General features: G+C 52.4%; 1 protein-coding gene across 4 annotated transcripts in view; it reads right to left on the bottom strand.

Annotated features, from left to right (window-relative positions):
• SEPTIN9 (septin 9) overlaps positions 1–18270 on the bottom strand; it is a 126130-nt gene that overhangs the window by 81591 nt on the left and 26269 nt on the right. The window contains exon 1 of one of the 4 annotated variants that reach the window (XM_030287066.4): positions 15257–15855. The exons of 2 other annotated variants lie outside the window; for them this stretch is intronic. In XM_030287066.4, the coding sequence (XP_030142926.4) occupies positions 15257–15278 (22 nt within the window). In that variant the 5' untranslated portion in view covers positions 15279–15855. Of the gene's footprint in view, positions 1–14778; positions 14910–15256; positions 15856–18270 lie in introns of those variants that run through there. One more of the 4 variants, XM_030287063.4, reaches the window with a different exon arrangement.

Here is an 18270-nt window from a genome sequence, read left to right as displayed (position 1 = left end):
ACAGCTGGAGGCCAGTGGTGTGCAGCAGCCTCATCACCCTCAGGTCAGAGGTGGGGAAAAGCTCCTGCGTGAGCAGCATGGATGGGGCTCATCTCAAACTGACTCTGAGGCAAGGAGAGAAATTTCTGTGCCCTGCCACGGAATCATGGCATGGTGGGGTTGGGAGGGACTTTTGAAGGACATCTGGTCCAACTCTCTGCAACAAACAGGTCTTCAACACTTCTCAGAGACCTGCACAGCCCATCCAGGGACACATCTGTGCCCTGCTGCCTCCCCCAACTGAGCTCAGTCACCTTTCAGGAGCTGCAAAGAGTGATAAGGTCACCCCTGAGTCTCCTTTTCTCCAGGCTGAACACCCCCAGCTCCCTCAGTTGTTTCCCATAGGGTTTGTGTTCCAACCCCACCACCCCTCATCCTCGGTCTGCTGAGGATTTGGGACACGTGCATTCACCTTTGCTCACGTTGTTGCATTCCCAGAATAAAGCCTGGCTGCCCATCCCTGGCAGATCTGCCTGGATGTGGCTGTCACTCTGATTTGCATCACTCAGCAGCTTTGCTGACTGCTTGAGAAAACGCAGGTTTGTGCAGCTCCTGTCCCTCCTGAGCTCAGCCAGCCGTGCTCTCACTGCCTGCAGCCACCTCCAGCTGCAGGGCACACAGACACGAAATGTCCTGGCACAATGGCAGCACGAGTCAAACTCCTGGAAATGCACTCATGGAGACATCCCTGGAGCTCAAAGAAACTTCCCCCTCGGCTCCTGCTGCCACCCTGCATCCCTCACACCTGCTGGCCACCTGCCACCATCCCCCAGTCAACCCTGTGTCACCATAAATGTTTTATTAAAACGATGGAGCAAGCACTTCAGGCACAATGAACATTCATGCTGCCTTCCACAGCTGGGAGCTGGGTCCCAGCACAGCACAAGCTCTGCAGAGCCTTCCCTGCCCTCTCACAAGGCACTCGAGTGTGGGAGTTGAACAAGGACCGGTATTATCCACTAAACCACAGGATGAGCTCTGCAGGAACTGGCAGGCTGGATTGTTTCCAGTTGCTGAAGAAGGCAAATAGTCCAGCCCAGTTCTCTCCCAGTGCCAGATGTGTAGAGCATTAGCAGACTTCAGGATGTGAAGACACCCCATCCCCATCCTGAGAACCAGGCAGTACCCCTCACACACCCCCAGCAATGCCACTCTCAATTCTCTTTATCTTCTTATTCTATTCTTTGTATTTTCTTATTTTCTTTATCTATATTTTATTTATTTTCCTATTTTCTTTATATTTTCCTATTTTCTTACTTTCTCTTCTCAATTCTCAAACCATTCTCTTTATTTTCCTGAATTAGGCATTAAAAGAGCATTTTGAAGACAGTGGTTTCCTTCTAGGTCTTGCAGGCTGATAGAGAGAAGAGCTGGCAAAACTCAGGGAAGGCTGTCAAAGGAATAAAGCAAAATAAACCCCTCACCTTAGAAGGAAACAGCCACAGCGTCTGACAAAGGAATAAAGTAAAATAAACCCCTCATCTTATAAGGAATCAGCCACAGGCTGTCCACAGTGCAGCACAGCCAGGGCTTTGCCTGGGAAGGGCTGGTGAAGTTCACATTATATAACAGAAGGATTGTTACTGGGGATGAACTGGGCATCTTCAGGGATTAAAATCCCAAGCCAAACACAATTCTGGGTGATCTCCACACGGTCTGCAGCTTCCACAAAAGTTTCCCACCCCAAAGACAAGGACCTCTTTGCATCTTATCCCCACTCCTGATCTTCTACATGATGATAACTATGTCTTTCAACCACATCCAAAGACAGACTGGGTGTCTGTATTTTTATCACAAGGGCTCCCCCAGCCCATATCAGTCACACAGGGATGAATTTCCAGACCCAGCAGATTTTCAGCATTTACAGGATCTCCTTGGCCTGCATTTCCCTTTGGTGTGCAGCTCTCGGGGAGCAGCACTGGAAGACCCCACAGCCATCAAACTACCCAGACCTCAGTTTTGAGAACAAAATCTTCCAGCCTGGCAGTGAAAGGGCCCCACTAAGTGTTAACTGTGCCTTTGCTTCCTTTGCCTCTGACCCTCGCACCCAGAGCTGGGAGCTCCTCACAGCCAAGCCCACTCACAGCGAGCACTGCCTCAGCTCCAGAGCCAAGGAAAGCCCTGTGGATTACAGCCATGTGCTGTCAGAAAGGCACAGAGTGTCAGAAATCACCCAAAGGGCCAAGCCCTGTCACAAATGGTGCAGATTTATCGCTCCTCTCCTTCCCCGAGGGAGCTGGAAATCTCAGCATGCCCTGGCCTCAGGGCAAGCCATGAACCGGAGCTCCCCAAAGCCAAGTCCTGCTGTCCTGCTGCTCCAATTCCCCGCTCCTCCCAGCCCCAGCAGCTCCCAGAGGTGTGGCATCTCCTCTGCCTGCCAGCTCGGAGACAAACCTCCACTCCTACGCCTTCCTCAGAGAAAAACCGGACTGAGGTGGAGCGGGAGCGCGGCATCCCGAGCTGCTGGGAGGTCACACCTGCAGCAGGGCACTGGCAAGGCCCAGGGAGGTCAGACACGCAGGTGAAGCCACACAAGCAAATCCAAACTCCTGAAGATGACCCTGCTGAGCTTTCCCTGGGTGTGGGTGAGCTCCCAGCATCTCCAGCAGCAGCGAGATCTGGGATGGCCCGAAGCACCTCACACCCCACAGCGGGATCCCCGGGGCCCTGTGGCTCCCATCCCTTCCCGACGTGGCTCCCATCCCTTCCCGACGTGGCTCCCATCCCTTCCCAACCTCCCAGAGCTGCCAAAGCTTCTGGGGCAGCTCTGCCTCTTGCAAGGGGCTGTCAGCAGTTTGCAGATTGCATGTCCTAGGCTGGTGTATGAAGGAAGGATGTTTATGTAACCCTCAGAAAACGCCAAGCGCAGCAGGATTGCCCAGGAAAACGCATTCAGCTGCAGGAGCTGGTGGAGCCCTGACAGCCACGTCAGCCCAGATCTCTGCCCTTAACTCACAATAATAAAAGGGCAGCTTCCTATTTCATGGAAAATGGCAAAGTCCTTCTTGTTCATGGCAGATGCAGCTGATGAGCAGAGTATTAAATTCAAGTGGTCACTTCCAGCGCTTCCTGAGAGAGAGCAGCTCCCCACAGAGCCAATTCTGCATCTCTGCTGGAAAGCACCAGGTTTGCTCATTGTTATTAGTTTTATTTTTTTAAAAGGCAGTTTCTTTTCCAAGCCAGTAACAGGACTGAAAACCAGCCTGGCTTTATTGCTTAAGTCCATGAGCGGGCTATGAAGGGAATGTTTTTGATGATTTTGTTTTGATGATGGATCTGCCATACCTACTTGGAAAAAGAAAATCTTATTCGTGAGCAGCAGTCTGCCTTGAACAGCAGCTTTACAAATATTGGCAGCTCCTGATGTTAATTAACTTTCCTAACAGTGAGAAAAGTACTAAAAGCATCCAAAAGGCAATGAAGAACAAGACAGGCACGTGGGAGCCAACATGTAAAGAACCTGGAGTGAAACATGTGAGAGGCACTGGGAGCTGAGAACCCCGAGCACACAGAGGTGGGAATGGCAGAGTTTCAGATGGAGGTGATGCCTCCACACCTCATCTGCACCATCCTCACACAGATACCACATTCTACACATCCACAGACACTGCTGACCTCCAGAGTTCAATGCAATTCCTATTTAATGTTGAAGTAGAGAAGGAGAGACAGTTCAATTAACTCAGCTTCTCCCACATGGCCAGAGGCAATCAGGGACCAGTCCTGCTTCTGCTGGTCCTTCCCAGCAGCACCATCACCACCTGAAGGGATGCAGGGAGAAGCAGCAACCTGAATTTCAACTCAAAACACAACATGAACTTCTGCCAAAGCTCAGGCAACCTCTGCCCCCTGAAGCTGTCCTTGAGCTCACGCTGGATTTGAAGCCAGCACAGTGGAGTTGGACAGGAAAAGCTGACACTTCAGATGCACTCCTGTGTCAACAGCTACGACATTTTAATCCATGGGGAAATCTGTCAGCAGATTGTCCTGTCACAGCCAAGGTGCCTTTGAACAGAGTGTCCAACACAGAACGGATTTCCCACAATTTATGTTGGGCAATGCTCACTGCTGCCAGGGCACAGAGGGGCTCCCAGCAGGAAGAGGGCACTGACAGCCACCAAAACAACCTGCAGCCTTGAATGAGAGGGAGCTGGCTAAGGAAAGGAGTAGATGTTCAGATTTGATGGTAAATTAGTGCTGTAGGGTGAATCCTTCAATGCAGAAAAATGGGTGTCCTGATGTTTGGATTCACTTTTCTCTGTGAGCAACAAGCAGCAAAATAAAACTTTTCGTGTTATCATAGAATCACAAAATGGTTTGGGTTGAAGGGATCTTTAAGATCATCTTGTTTCAGCCCCTCTGCCATGGGAAGGGACAGCTTCCACTATCCCAGGCCCTATCCAGCCTGGCCTTGGACACTTCTAGGGATGGAGCACACACAGGGTCTGGCAGAGGAGCAAATCTTGGGTGAGCAGGCGAAGCTGAGCTTTACCAGAGACAGAGCAGGGTTCGGGTCTTTGCTGGCCTGCACCAGGAAACTGCACACAGAGAGAGGAGGGGGAGGAAGGCAAGGAGCCAAGAGAGGGAGAGCTCAGGCTGAGACCCCACCCTTGCTGCTCAACCTCCCCCTGATACCCCTCCTGCTGCTTCTGAGGCCCTTTTCTCCAAAATACCTTTCCTCCCTGCAGCCTTGCAGCACTTATGTGATTCCCACAGCTCTCTGGCAGCCCTTCAACCCCCAGGACCAAACCAGCTCTGCATCACCCACTGTCAAATACCCCTTCCTCCACCCCTTGTGCCTCTGGCTGTCACTTCTGCCCTTGTGCAGGGCAAGTTTCCTCTCCAGCTGCAGACAAAGGGCCCCTCTGAGCAGCCTTGAGATGAAGAGGGAGCTGTGGAGCTGCCACAGAGGTGAGCAGAGGACACCAGAGGTGGGTCTTACCCAGTCTGGGGGTCAACCGTGAGATGAAGAGCAGTTTGAACGCCCCAGCTGCTGCACAGCCCATGGCACAACCTCTTGCTGTATCATTGTGGAGCAAGGCCAGGGGCAGGATCTAAACCACACAGCTCCATCAGGGCACCGTGTGACACTCAGCAACATCCAGCACAACACCCCAGCACAGAGCCCAGCACCACCAGGAGCATCAGTTACTGCAACAAAGTGGTGAGCAAAGGGGAAACACAACCTGCACTCTGACAGGCTCCTCCAGTGGGTGTCCAGGGGCTGGAGAGGCACAAGAACAGGCTCCAGGAATGGCCCTTCTGGATGGAAACACCGCCCACAGCACTCGGCTCTGCTGCAGAGGGGAGTGGGGAGGGAAGGGTTTCCTGGTCCGTGGCCAACACTGCTGTTTATGGAGGATATGCCTTCCCCAGGGTGTGTTTCAACAGAGCACGAGACTCACAATTTCATGGTTCACTTTCCCTCTCCACCCACCGGGAACTTTTCATATATTCTGGAAAAAAAACCTACCCCAAAACAGCCAACAGCTTGACAACCTCAGTGGTTTCCAACCAGGCTCCCCTCCCTGAGGAGCAGCTGTCAATACAGAGATCAACCAGGGCTTTTCAGGCAGCTAAAGTCAGGTTTGACCGGTTCTCCACTTGAATGGATCAAAGAATGCAAGAAAGGGGAGAACTGGGAAATATTTTAGGTGCTGAAGCCCTCTTCACGGCCCAACAGCTTATCTGCTCTCGGGGTTGCCTGCTTTGCTTCTATCTTGTCAAATCTGTGAACAATTAAGCACAAACCCTCTTGGTGAGTGTTCCTGGAATGGCAGCTCCAGCCTTGTCACTCGACAGAGCCAAGAAAAGCCACAGGGGGAAGGAAAACAATTAAGCAAAACCAAAAGTTTCAGGGCTGGGGAGGGAGAACTGGGGGAAATGGTAGGGCCCTAGAGGATCATCCTCATTTCCAGGGAAAGTTTAAAAACTTCAGCAGAAAACAGCAGGGAAGGGATGAGCAGGTTCATGGGCTCTTCCATCTCCCCAGGGAACAGAGGAGATCAGATGGGTCTGGCTGGTGAGAGGGGCAGGCCAGGGACACATCAGCCAGTTGTGCTGTGCCTGTGAACACGGCCCTGACAGCACCAGCATCTCTCCAGGGCAAGTTCTGCCTGTGTCAGCCTGAGGAATGGGCACTGCCAGCAGAGAATAAACCCCTCTCTTTGGCCCACAGCCCCCAGCAGAGACAGATCCAGTGGGAACACTCGTGTCTCCAGCCTGATGTCCACCTACAGCCCAGCCCCACATCTCAAATTAGCAGCAGGCACTGCCCACAGCCCCAGGGAGCCTCAGCCCAGCCCTGCCTGGGCGTGCTGACACATCCCAGGGTCAAATTCCCAGCTTTATCAACACAAATCCCCCGCAGCAGATCCTGAAGTGCCAAGGAAAAGCGGAAAGCATCCACCTCATTTTCCATCTAGGAAGTGAGAGCACACATGTTAAATGATTTACGCCAGGGCAAGGAGTGGAAGAGCAGGAAGAGGACTCCAACAGCCCCACTTTAAAGTGCCACGAGATCATTCCCTCCTGCTGCTGCTTGGATCCTGACTCACTAGTAAATAAAAGCTGTGCCAAAAACCAAATCTGTTCAGGAGAGGGGAACCCTGATGCTTTTAGAGAGGGGTGCCCCTAAGCTTTCAGCAGTGTTGTGATAAACACTGTCCATTTTACTGAATAAAACCTCTCCCTATAAGGACATAAATCAGAATCTACTGTCCTCAGTTCTAAACCTCAGCAGTTATCTGTTTTCACAGCCAGACACAACCTTTCAGAGGTGAAATTCCGGTGGGCAGCTAGAGGGTGAAGGGACATCCCTGGGACACGGGAGAAGTGATGCAGATGCGGGCAGGGGGAAGCTGGAAGGAGGCTGGAGCAGGGATTGCAGGCTGCCCTCGCAGCTCACAGGGGCTGGGCAGGGAATGTGGCAGTGCCCACCTCATCCCTCCATGCCCAGGGGTGAGCCAGGGGATCTACAGCCCCCAGAGCACAGCACCACCACTTCCCACGGCCCCACATCCCCATCCCACACTCAGGACCCTGTCCCCCTGTGGAGTGCTCCTGTTCCAAACGGGTGGGAATTTGATCTTACCCTTCTTGTGTTGCTAATAACTCCTCCCCTGACTCAAACCCTAAACTCCATCTTTGTGATACCCTATAAAAACCCCATGACCCTTCCTTTGCAGGTTTTTCATCTTCATCCCGGCCCTCCTCCCTGGGGGTAATAAATGGATTTTTGAGCTTTATGAAACTAAGACCTGTCTCACTTTGCTCCCATGCCCAGCAGTGGCAGCTGCACCCTCCCTGAGCATGATGAACTCTGTTGCAACGTGACACAACAAATGGTGGAGGATGTGGGCAGCCAGTGAGGACAGCACGACCCCGTAATTCACCCGCTGACAGCTACACCTTGTGGGACCCCCATCTTCAAAGGAAGACTCAAGAGCACCATGGCAAGAGAGCAAGTTGACAGTGACCTTAAAAACATGGGGGTAAAAGGCTTACAGGGCAGCAATTCCCAGTAAGGACACCAGCTTACTGGGACTGGGCGATGGGACTGACATCGACCATCGCTCAGCGAGACCTTTATGAGTAGTTTACAACTTTTTGGTTTTTATGTGCACACAAAGCAACATCCCATGAGCTGCCACCCCCACCTGGCCCCTGGCACATCCCTGGGGATGGGAATGAGTCAGTGGGAGTGACAGACTCGTGAGTCAAAGGGATGATGGCCAAAGCCCCCGGGGATGCTGACACATCCACCCGGCCAGCCAGGATTGTGGGATCCAGCTGCTGCAGGGCAGGGTGACCCCGGTGCCCTGGAATGGCTACAGAACAGAGGCTAGACAGAGCTGAGAGCATAAAATGGGTATTTATTAAAGGCCTCCAACAGATGCACATTGGGTTGCCATCTACACCCAAGGTGGACAATGGTCATGAGTTTTTCAGGCAATTATAAGTTTGGTCTATTTACATATCAGAGGTTAATTACCCAACTACTGCTTCAGGTAATGAAGTCACATTCCCCCATTTTGCTCCCCGCCCAATTCATTTTTACATTTACTTTTTGAAGCCTGAGGCTGTGAGGGTGTCGATGGTTCTCAGGCCAAGAGGGATTGTTTTGTCTGACTAAACTGAAGAGAGCTTACTAACACTCTGTGGAGCTCAGAGTTCTACACTAATGCAGTACAGGATCTGAAAAACATAAAAGCTAAAAACTTAAGAAATCAACCCCAGAGGATCAGCCCAGGGATCTGTCACCTGAGATGGGACAAATTTCCTAGAGGCATCCTGGTGGGTAGTGAATCCAACCAAGGTGTTTCTCATGCAGGGATACCCCCACAACGTGTGTGCTAAAAAAGCAGCTTCAAGAAGTTTCAGGAGCCAGAATTTCACAAGCACCCACACACAGGGAGTTCATGACTTGCTGTGTAGCTCACCCAAAATCAGCAGCACAGGGACAAAATCCCAGACCTAGACACCAAAACCAGCCTTACCCACACCAAGATGTGTCTGCCCAACACAGCTGTTTACCTGCAGGGCTTTTTCCTTCCCTTCTTTTTCTCCCAGCTAAAGAAGAATCTGTGCCTGGACTCAAATCCTGGCCTCAAGCCCTGATCCTGCAGCTTCACACCACTCAGCTCCCCAGGAGCTGCTTTTCAGCTTCATGGGTGTCCTTTAAAAGAAGCCTTCCTTCCAAGTCAGGATTTTAACTCTCCATCTGCCCCCCTACACCACCCAGATGGATTCAAACACACAATTGCCCCTGACAGAGGCTCTGGCTTCATCAGAGCTGCTTCAGTCACTGTGGGTCACTCCATGCTGCATGTGCTGGGCAGGTTTGGTGCTCCCTGGCACTGCCAGGATCAGGCACCCAGAAAATATCCAGAAAAAAAACCAGAAAAAACCCCAGAAAATGCCCAGAAAAAACCCAGCACACACCCCTGCTCCCAAACCCCTCATGTCAGCTTCTCCTCTCATCAGCAAGGCCTGTGACACCAAGGCTCCTCCATCACCATCAGCAAGACATGGAAGCACAAAACCCTGGAAAGAAAAAATCATCTGAAACAAATAAAAAACCCACATCCTGCAGCCTTGGGAGGGAGAGGAGAAAGTGCTCCAGGCAGGCAGTGCCAGCTGGCAGGGGCTGGGCTGCTGGCATCCACAGATGCTGGCCCAGCTGTGGAGAGAGAACCCAGCTTTGGGGGAGTCAGGGAGAGTAATTTCAGAATATATGGACCAATTCCTTCATTAGCAGCCACACCAGAGGGTGCCCACACCTCTGTGCCTTGACCCAATGGGATTCTGAAAAAAATCAGACAAGAGAAGCACCAAATTATGAGTATTTGTCTGCTCCGATGTGCCAGAGACCAAACTTGGGTTGCCTCGATAATAGGGTTTAATTTTCCAGGCTGAGCAGGCAGCAGTGAAATGCAAACCCAGCATTATTTCCACAGCCTTGAGTGACACCGTGGCCAAAGCTGCAACCTGGAGATGCTGCAGAGCTAGGGGCAGGCTCCCCCTCAAAGCCTGCATCCAAGCACCCACACTGATCCCCTGCAAACTGCCTTCCCTGGAAACCAGAATCTGCCTCAAGGACAACTGCTTTAGTTTATCAGGTACCTGGTCATGATCTGATCACAAAATGAATGCTGATCTGTTTATGCAGTGCTGACTTCACATGGGAAAAAAAACCAAATCTTTGTTTTGATACAAGAAAGACATTTTTTTTTACAGGGAGAACATTCAGTCACTGGAACAAGCTCCCAAGGACATGGTAGAGTCCCCACTGCCAGAGGTTTTTCAGTAATTGAGCACTGTGCTAGATAATCTCATTTAGGCTCCCTTTCCCACAAAGGCTGGGCCAGGTGATCTTTTGGCATCCTTTCCAACCTGAGCTGTCATTCCACAGGGAAAATACACTCTCAGATTTATTGTGTGATTATTTGCTTGTAAAATTAATGCATTTTATTCACCTGTAAACCCCTGCCCATTCTCTCCCCCAAGCCACAATCCAGAGCTGTTTATAAGTCTCTAACAACACTCTTGGCATCAGCAACCCAAAACTCAGTTAAACCTTACACTGCAGGGCTATTTCACTTCACCTGCACTCAAACTCCATCCTGCAGCACGGGCTCACAGTTGTCCTGTGGCAGAGAAGCAGCAACTGGGTTAATCAGGTTAAATCAATTTAACCACAGCAGCCTGAAGTGCTGGAGGACAGGCAGGGCCACGTCCTGCTCATTTTCAGGGGAAATTAAGTTGTCGGTGTTGGCGCTTAGGAAGGGAGACGCTGCTGGGAAGAAGCAATGGATAGAGCTCAAGAAACTTTTTTAAAATGGGTCAAGATCTGTGGATATTGGTTGAGCACACACAGAAATGATGCTGCCTCCATCAGCTGTCCAGAGCAGCCACCAAGCACTCACAGCCCACGTGGAACAGCCCCAGATCCCACCCACAACCCTGTGCTGGGGATTCTCCTCACTGCAGTGTCAGAACAGCTCCCAGCTCCCAGCTGCAATTCTGCAACCCCTTCACTGCCAGGGAGCTTCAGCAGAAACCCAAACACCAGAGCCTCACCCAAAATAAAGGGGAATGGCAGCACAAACCCCTTTTCCTGAGGCCTTACGGAACATCAGGGGCAGAACAAGGAATTTTCCCTACATTTACTGCTCCTAACATGGGGATGCCAGAGAGCCCTGAGCCCAACACAGCACTCCTCTCTAACAAATCCCTCTGTCCACAAGTTACAGCTGCAAATGCTGCATGGAAAAGCCAACAGGACACAGATATTGTGCTTCTGAGATCATTAAGGCAAAACAAGACATGTGTTGACCCAGACATACTTCCCTAACTACGTACTTGCTTCTACTCAGCATTATGGTATGCTGGACTTTGGAAGAGCCCTGACTCGCATGAGAAATGTCCTCCCTCACCCCAGCAGCATGGGAATCGCCTTTCTTGGAGGCTCCAAGTCATCCAGCAAAGTAAAAAATCTGCAGAGGAGCTCCAGCCCTGGGGCTGGCCAAGTGCAGCAGAGCGGTGTCGAGGAGCGTTACCTGAGCTGTCAGGCCAGAGATGAGTTGTGCCCCACAGTGGGACCATATTTAATGGAGATGAGCAGAATTTCCAGCAGATTTAAGAGCAGACATCAGGAAATGGATCATGCTTCATATCTTGACATGCCTCAGACAACTGCAGGGATGCGTCTGCTGGCCACGGAGCTCTCCATGGACACAGAGCCTGCAGAGGCAGCTCCAGAGCCCCAAAAAACCCAGACCCTTCCCTGAGAGACCTTCTACTCACTGAGACAGGACCTGCAGCTGCCACAGGTTGCTTCAGAACATGTAGGGTGAAGGTACAGGTGGTTTTTGCAGGGCACCGCAGCAAGAGATGGGACACGAGCAGTGGGACACTGACAGCAGACAAAGGGTTAAGGACATATGGGAAGGTGTCCCTGAGTGCCAGGGCTGGGCGAGTGCAGGGGGATCTGGCAGGAGGTGGAACCGTGTGTAAATGCACAGCCTGGTGTCCCATGTGTGGTGTGCTGCAAACCAAAAGAAAAAGGAAAATGTCTAGCAAATAATGCCAGGCTTTTATCTGCCATTTCCTAGGGACAGCGAGAAACCTGAGACAGCAAAGATAGCTGAAGTCATCAGAAGCAACCTCAACCCCTCTGCCCTGGCACACACCTTTAGAAGATTAACTTTTATTAAAAGAAATGAAGGAACGAGTGCATCCCCTCACACCTCCAGCAATCACAAACAGCACCCTGCTCTCCTTTGCTCCTTCTCAGTTCAGCATGCAGTGCCTCCCAGGCAGCTCTGAGAATATCAAAGATGTTTTGCATCTTTGAGCAGCCCCTGCTGCTCAGGATAATGGATAAAACCATGCCAAACTAAGAATATTGCACATAAACACACCTGTAGTGGATGTAACTGAAAGGCTCAGAGTGATCACCAATGGGTTAATTAACCCTTTATCATCTTTCTATGCGCCTCCAGCCCCCTGGCTCTGCCCAACACATGCCACTCACTGCAGCCAGGTGTTATGATCACATATTCATCATCACCATTAACTCTCCAAATGAGCTTGCCCAGTGCAATTTCAAAGGTGACATGAGGAATTTCAGCGGGAGATCACACGTCGGTGCTGCACCCATCCTCTCACCCCACCAGGGCAGAAACCAAACCCCTCTGCTCAGGGAGCTGCAGACCCTTCCTTTTCTTCTAAGAAGAGGCAAGAGGCCCCTTGGCATTGGCAATGAAAACTCTGCAGAGAGATCCGAGCTCGGCAAAGGGAAGGACAGGAGAGCCATCTCCAGGCCACTGCCACCAGCGCAACCTGGCACGGAGGGACAGAGCCCAGAGCACAGCTCCCACCCCAAAACCTGACACAAACCCATTTACAGCGAGTGCTTTTCATGCTTTCATGGCTTTCAGAAACGTGTGAGAAATGAGTTAACTGGATTAGAAGAGGCAAACAGGTCCTGTGAGCTTGTGTTTCTTCTGCCAGCACCCCCAGGCGTCCCTTGAGACTGGCACCTTGCTACAAAGCAGGCAGCCCCTCGCTGCCCCACAGCTGGCACCGAGCCTGGCACAGCCCTGCAGCCTCACCTCGCACCCCCCATGCCTCCTCCTGCAGCTCAGGGTGTTTGGGATGGACCCTGGGTCAGGGACACGGCTCTGGGAGGAAAGCCCGAGCTCTCTCTGCACAGAGGACACCCCAGGGGACAAGCCCAGCCAGCAGCTGTGGGAAAACAGACCTCAAAGAAGAGGCCAGACCCAGATCCCACCCGCCCTGGAGTGCCCTCATCCCATCCAGCAGCCCCACACTCGGCTCAGGAGTCATCTCTTCCCACCCACAGGACTAATTAAAAGCATATTTCGGGCCAGAGCAGTGACTGGGACGTGGCCCCCAGCGTGGCACGGATCTGCTTTCATCCAAATAATCTCCCAGTTAGTCACCCAGGCATGACCCACATGCTGCTGGCTGTGACTGAGCTCTGCTCCCTCCAGCAGTGCCAGAGCCCACGGCCCCTGGCACCCTCAGAGCACATCAGCAGGGCCAGGGTGGGCTGAGCTCTCCCTGTGCACCCTCTGGGCCGTGGATCTGAGAGTCAGCAGCACAGCCTGGTGATATCAGAACCACTTAGGCTGGAAAAGACGCCTAAAATCATTGATTCCAACCATTATTTGTCACTTCTGTGCCCAGAATCTCTTCAAGAACAGTTTTGCCACACATGGTTTGTCATTCCCTCCACTGCCCCGGGTGAGCAGCTTTGCCTGCCTGCGCTGACCCCTTCAAGCAGGGACCTGTGGAGCAGATCAGAGACCAGACCTTCAGGCCATCCATTTCCCCATCCCTTTTTCATGCCAAAGTCACGTCTCACAAACACCACCAGGATGGTCTGCACCTTTCCAAGGTGCCACACAGCGTTTGAGTGAGGGCAGAGAGGTTGTGCTCATCATCCTGGCAGCCTCCTCAGGTGAGGGCACACACCACATTTATGTACACCTGGCCCAGCTCACCAGGCACAGCCACATGCCTTCCCTGCATCCCTGCTCACAGCAGGGAAAACCAGTGGAAAACCAGTTCCAGATGCACTTGGACATTGTTTTTTGCAAATATTGCTTCAGGGCATTAGCAAGAGCTCCTGCACCTTTGCACAAAGATGCTCTGGGAGCAGTGTCAGCCAGCCCAGGCACCAGGGCTCAGTTCTCCTCGCACAACCAACAGCCTGAGGGCTCAGAGATCCCCACCTTTGGTGCTCCTTCAAAACAAAAATCCCTGGATCACACCACCAGGCAGTCCCCTTTCTCCCCAGCCACATTTTGCAGAGCTGCCCAGCACCTCTGTGAGAAGAAAGTGTCCCCAGAACTGCACCACGGATGGACTCAACCCCCCTGCCACCCTCTGCCGTCCCTGCCCGGTGGCACAGGCTCTCCAGCCCCAAGCTGCTGAAGCACCCACCCGGCTCTGAGCTGCAGGCAGCTCTCAGGAATGCTTTGAAGTGGCTCAGAGCAAGCAGGAGAGATGGCCAGAGGGATGGGAAGGTGCCACCCGCACTCTGAAGAGGAGCGCAGGATGCTCCCGCAGGTAAATCCTGACCCAGGGCCAGCGGGTGCTCTCAGCACATCCCTGCCCGGTGGCTCTGGAAGGGACCAGCCGTGGGAACAGCCTTCCCTGGCCACAGCTCCGCTCCACCCTGGCCTCAGCGCTTCCTCTGCCCGCTGTGGTTTCATTCCCAGCGCCGATGCCCAGCAGGGAACGCCCAGGACGAGAGGCTCGGTGCCCAGCAGGGTGAGCCGGGCTGCGCCCTGGGGTGCCACGGAGGAGGGACACCCAGCCTGGGCACAGACACCCTTCCCTCAGCTTCCCTGCTCAGAGGGGGACACCGTGCAGCCTTGTCCCATGTCCCTGCCACCAGAATCGAACAGCCACAGGCACCCACAGCATCCCCAGCAGCTCCCCGGAGCTGGGAGCAGCTCTGGGAAGCGCTCAGACATCAACCACTGGGCGGGAATTGCGGGCAGAGCGGGGAATTAAATTGAATTATTCATTGCCCTGCCTGCCCCCCTCCAGCCTCTCCCCCCACGTAAGGTGAAGCCCAGCAGAAACAGGAACAAGCAGGCAGCTCCTGCCCATCCAAGCAGGACTGGGAGGGCAAAAACCCTTTGGCAAGCAGGAAAAGCTCCGCCACAACACACACACACACCCCACACCCAGCCAGGAGCCAACCTTCCGAGCAGAAGCGTGTCTCCATGCCAAGAGCTCGGTGATTTTCCTCCCTCTGCCCGGCTCGCAGCTCTGAGCTCACAGGCTCAGCATTCATCCCCCCAGCGCCGTGCGGCACATGGGAGCGGAGAGGGGGGGGAGAGAGGCACTCAAATGAAATCCAGACCTAGAAAGCAGTTTCTTCTTCCCCCACCCTGCTTCTTTTCCTCTCCCCCCTTCGCCCCCCTCCCGGCTTCTGCTGGAATCACCGTCTGTCTCAGGGCTCAGGAGGATGGGAAGAAAAAAAAAAAAAAAAAAAAAAAAGAAAAAATGCAGAAGGGAAGCATTGCAGGGGAAAAAAAAAAAAAAAAAAGGAAATAAATAAAGGAATCGGCTGAATTCCACCCGGAGCAGGGCTGTTCCTCTCCTCAAAGTACAGAAGCTGCTGGAAAGGTAGGAGGGCAGGGGCAGAATGTAACATATTAAAATATCAATAGCCTACCTGAAATCCGGTCCCTCTCCATTACTACGGGATATATTTAGCATCCGCGTGTCACGGCCGTCCCTTTTTTCGGTGGCGTCCCCTTCTTTCCCCCACTCTCCCTCCCTCCTTGCCTTGCCTCCTCCTCCTCCTCTTCCAAAAAAAGCTCTTTGTCTGGTCTAATTTCTTCAATCTGTTGCAATCTTGAATGCATCCAAATTACCACATTTCCATGTGCTGATCATATGTTTGTGCTCCAAACTGAAGTAGCTTTGTCTCTTTGAAATGAAAAAGAAGAGTAAGAGAGAAAGAGAAAGGAGGAAGAAGAAAGGAAAAGAGGGTACATGACCCGAAAAATCCTGTAACTCTCTGAAATACTCCACCAGGCGCAGGAAAACTGGAAATCCCGAGTCCTCTGTAAAACAGCCTTAAAGCTACAGCGTGAGAGTGTCCAGGGGAACGCTCCAGCCTCCACAGCTCCCTCTTAATATCCACCAGGAGATGCTTAAGGAGCTTGGCTCCCCACAATAACAGAGCGAGCAACTCATCCAGCTTCTCAAATCTCTCCCCACTTCCCCAGTCTTATTTTCCTGCTATTTCCTCTATCCCCTCCTCCTTCCTTGGCTCCAGCATTTTAAAAGAGCGCAGATCCCGCACGCTCCCCCCGCTTTTTTTTTTTTTTTTTTTTTTTTTTTTTTTTTTTTTTTTTTTTTTTGCCGGGTCTGAAGTTTCGATTCATGCATAAACTATTCGGCTGATGAAGGCTGACTTCATTCCCAGCTCAGCATCACGGGGCTGCTGCTGCTGCTGCTACCAGGGGGGACCCGGCTCCGCTCCTGCGCATCCCTCGGGGGCTTCCCTGGCAGCGGCAAGGATTTCCCAGCAGGATTTCCCAACCTGCCAGAAGCGGGAGTGAAAGTCTCTCCTGCTTCTCGTTCCTCTCCCCGGTGTGGCGGTGGAGTTGAGGTGGGATTTGAGAGCGGATTTTGCTGGTGGAGGTGCCCGGAGGGATGGAGGGATGTGCGGGCTGGTCCACACGGAAACTTCCACTTGGCCGCCGGCCCGGGCAGGCAGCGGGGACACTGCCCACTGCCCCAGCAGCCTGCACCGCCCTCCCGAGCCATCCGACACCGATTCCTGCTGATAATCACAGAATCACTGGGTTGGAAGAGACCTTCAACATCATCGAGTCCAACCAGCCCCAACACCTCAACTCAACCCTGGCACCCAGTGCCACCTCCAGGCTGGTTAAACACACCCAGGGATGGGGACTCCCCCACCTCCCCAGGCAGCCATTCCAGAACTTTATCACCTTTCTGTAAATTTTTTTTTTCCTAATATCCAACCTATATTTCCCTTGATCACCCAGATGCAAGGGCACAGCCTCCATCCCCAGAGCTGGCAAAGAAACCACTCAACCCCCCTGCCAAGGCAATGCTGGGAGGGAAGGCACAGCTGTTCCACGGGCCAGGTGTGCTGACAGGACCCTTGTGTGATCTGCATCATCCAAGTGACAGTTTTTGCCCCAAAAATCTCACAAGTTCACACGGAAAAACCCAAGTGTGACAGCTGTGACACAGGCTGGCACTGCTCTCATGCCATGGGCAGAAGGACAGGTTATTGCCCAGCTGGATGAATAAACCTCCACAGGAAGACTCCAGGCACAGATGAAACCTTTGCACAGCCTGGCCTGATGTTGTTATCACTTTCCAACATTGAGGATTTGTCCCGTTCGGCAGCAGATGCACTATCAGCGTCCCCAAAGCAGAGGGAGGAACACAGCCAGCACCCAGCGGTGGGGTCAGCCCAGCCCCCAGGCAGCATCCCCAGGGTGTGCAAGCCCTGCACATCCCCAAGAGGATGGAGACGGTGGGAGGCAGCCCCAGGACAGCCCAGTCCTTTGGGAAGGTTCTCTCTGATGTGTCTCTCCCCCAGCCTGGTACTCCCTGTGCAGAGGAGTTCAGATTCCTTCCCAAATCCTGCTTGTTATGTGTAGCAGATATAATTCATGCCATTTCTAGTATGATATATGTGATATTGAATATTTGTTGGAGTATACACGTTTGTATTAGGAGTTCCCCCACCCTCACAAGCGAGACCTGGTGTATATTAGAACCCAATTTACAAGTAAAAGGATGTGGCTCGGCCAGGAGATGGGGATGGGCCATGTCTGGGGAGATACGGGGAGCCCAGGCGCTGATCATCGTGTGAATGACCCAGGATGGATCTCATGGAAATCCTCGGGCAGATCCATGTGAATGCAGCGTTCCAGTAAATTTCATCAAGGGATTCAACAACTCGTGACACTGAATTGTTCTCCCTCAGCACCAAAAAAGAAAATCTTATTAACATATGGACTCTGAATAGAAGAAAAGACTGATTGCTGAAATCTTGGCCTCAGGCAGAATTTTCCCTATAAAAACCGCTTGTGCCAGGATGGAGGTGTGTGGGCATGGAGGAAAACCTCTGCTGAGGCTGACTCCTTGTTGCACACCCAGGGCCGACCCCGGGCTCGGCTCTGTTCTTTCCTTGTGGCTGGCTAGATAGAATTGGATTGCAAAATAAATATTTTATTTTTTCATATTAATTTGGCTGGACAAATTTTCATTTATAACACGCTCATTCACGATTTGCTAGCAGAGCTCTGCACGTTCCTGCTGCCAGAACCCAAGGCACTGCAGGGGACAATGAGCAATGTTTTCCCATTGACAGGCTCAAACCACGTTTCCTGCCTCAGATCTCAAAGGTGCTGAACACAAAGCAAGGACACGGGGCAGCTGCACAGCCCCGTGGAGCACAAACCCCACTGCACTGCCTCCACCAAGCAGCCCCATGGCCAAGCTCCTGAGGCTGGAGAGGAAGGGCAAAACCCCAGGGAAGGATGGAGAAAGGAAGAAGATGAATAGAAAGGAAGAAGGGATGGGGGCAGCGCTCCTTTGAGCCTCCAGACTTTAACCCATCAAGACCCAGGTGGGTGGGAAGGACAAAAAGCACCATTCCTTGCAGGGCAGATCACCAGGAGGCACTCAGGGAAG

This window comes from Taeniopygia guttata, chromosome 18 (assembly GCF_048771995.1).
Source record: "Taeniopygia guttata chromosome 18, bTaeGut7.mat, whole genome shotgun sequence".
In the NCBI taxonomy this organism is placed as follows: Eukaryota; Metazoa; Chordata; class Aves; order Passeriformes; family Estrildidae; genus Taeniopygia; species Taeniopygia guttata.
This window is presented reverse-complemented; position numbering and strand designations above follow the sequence as displayed.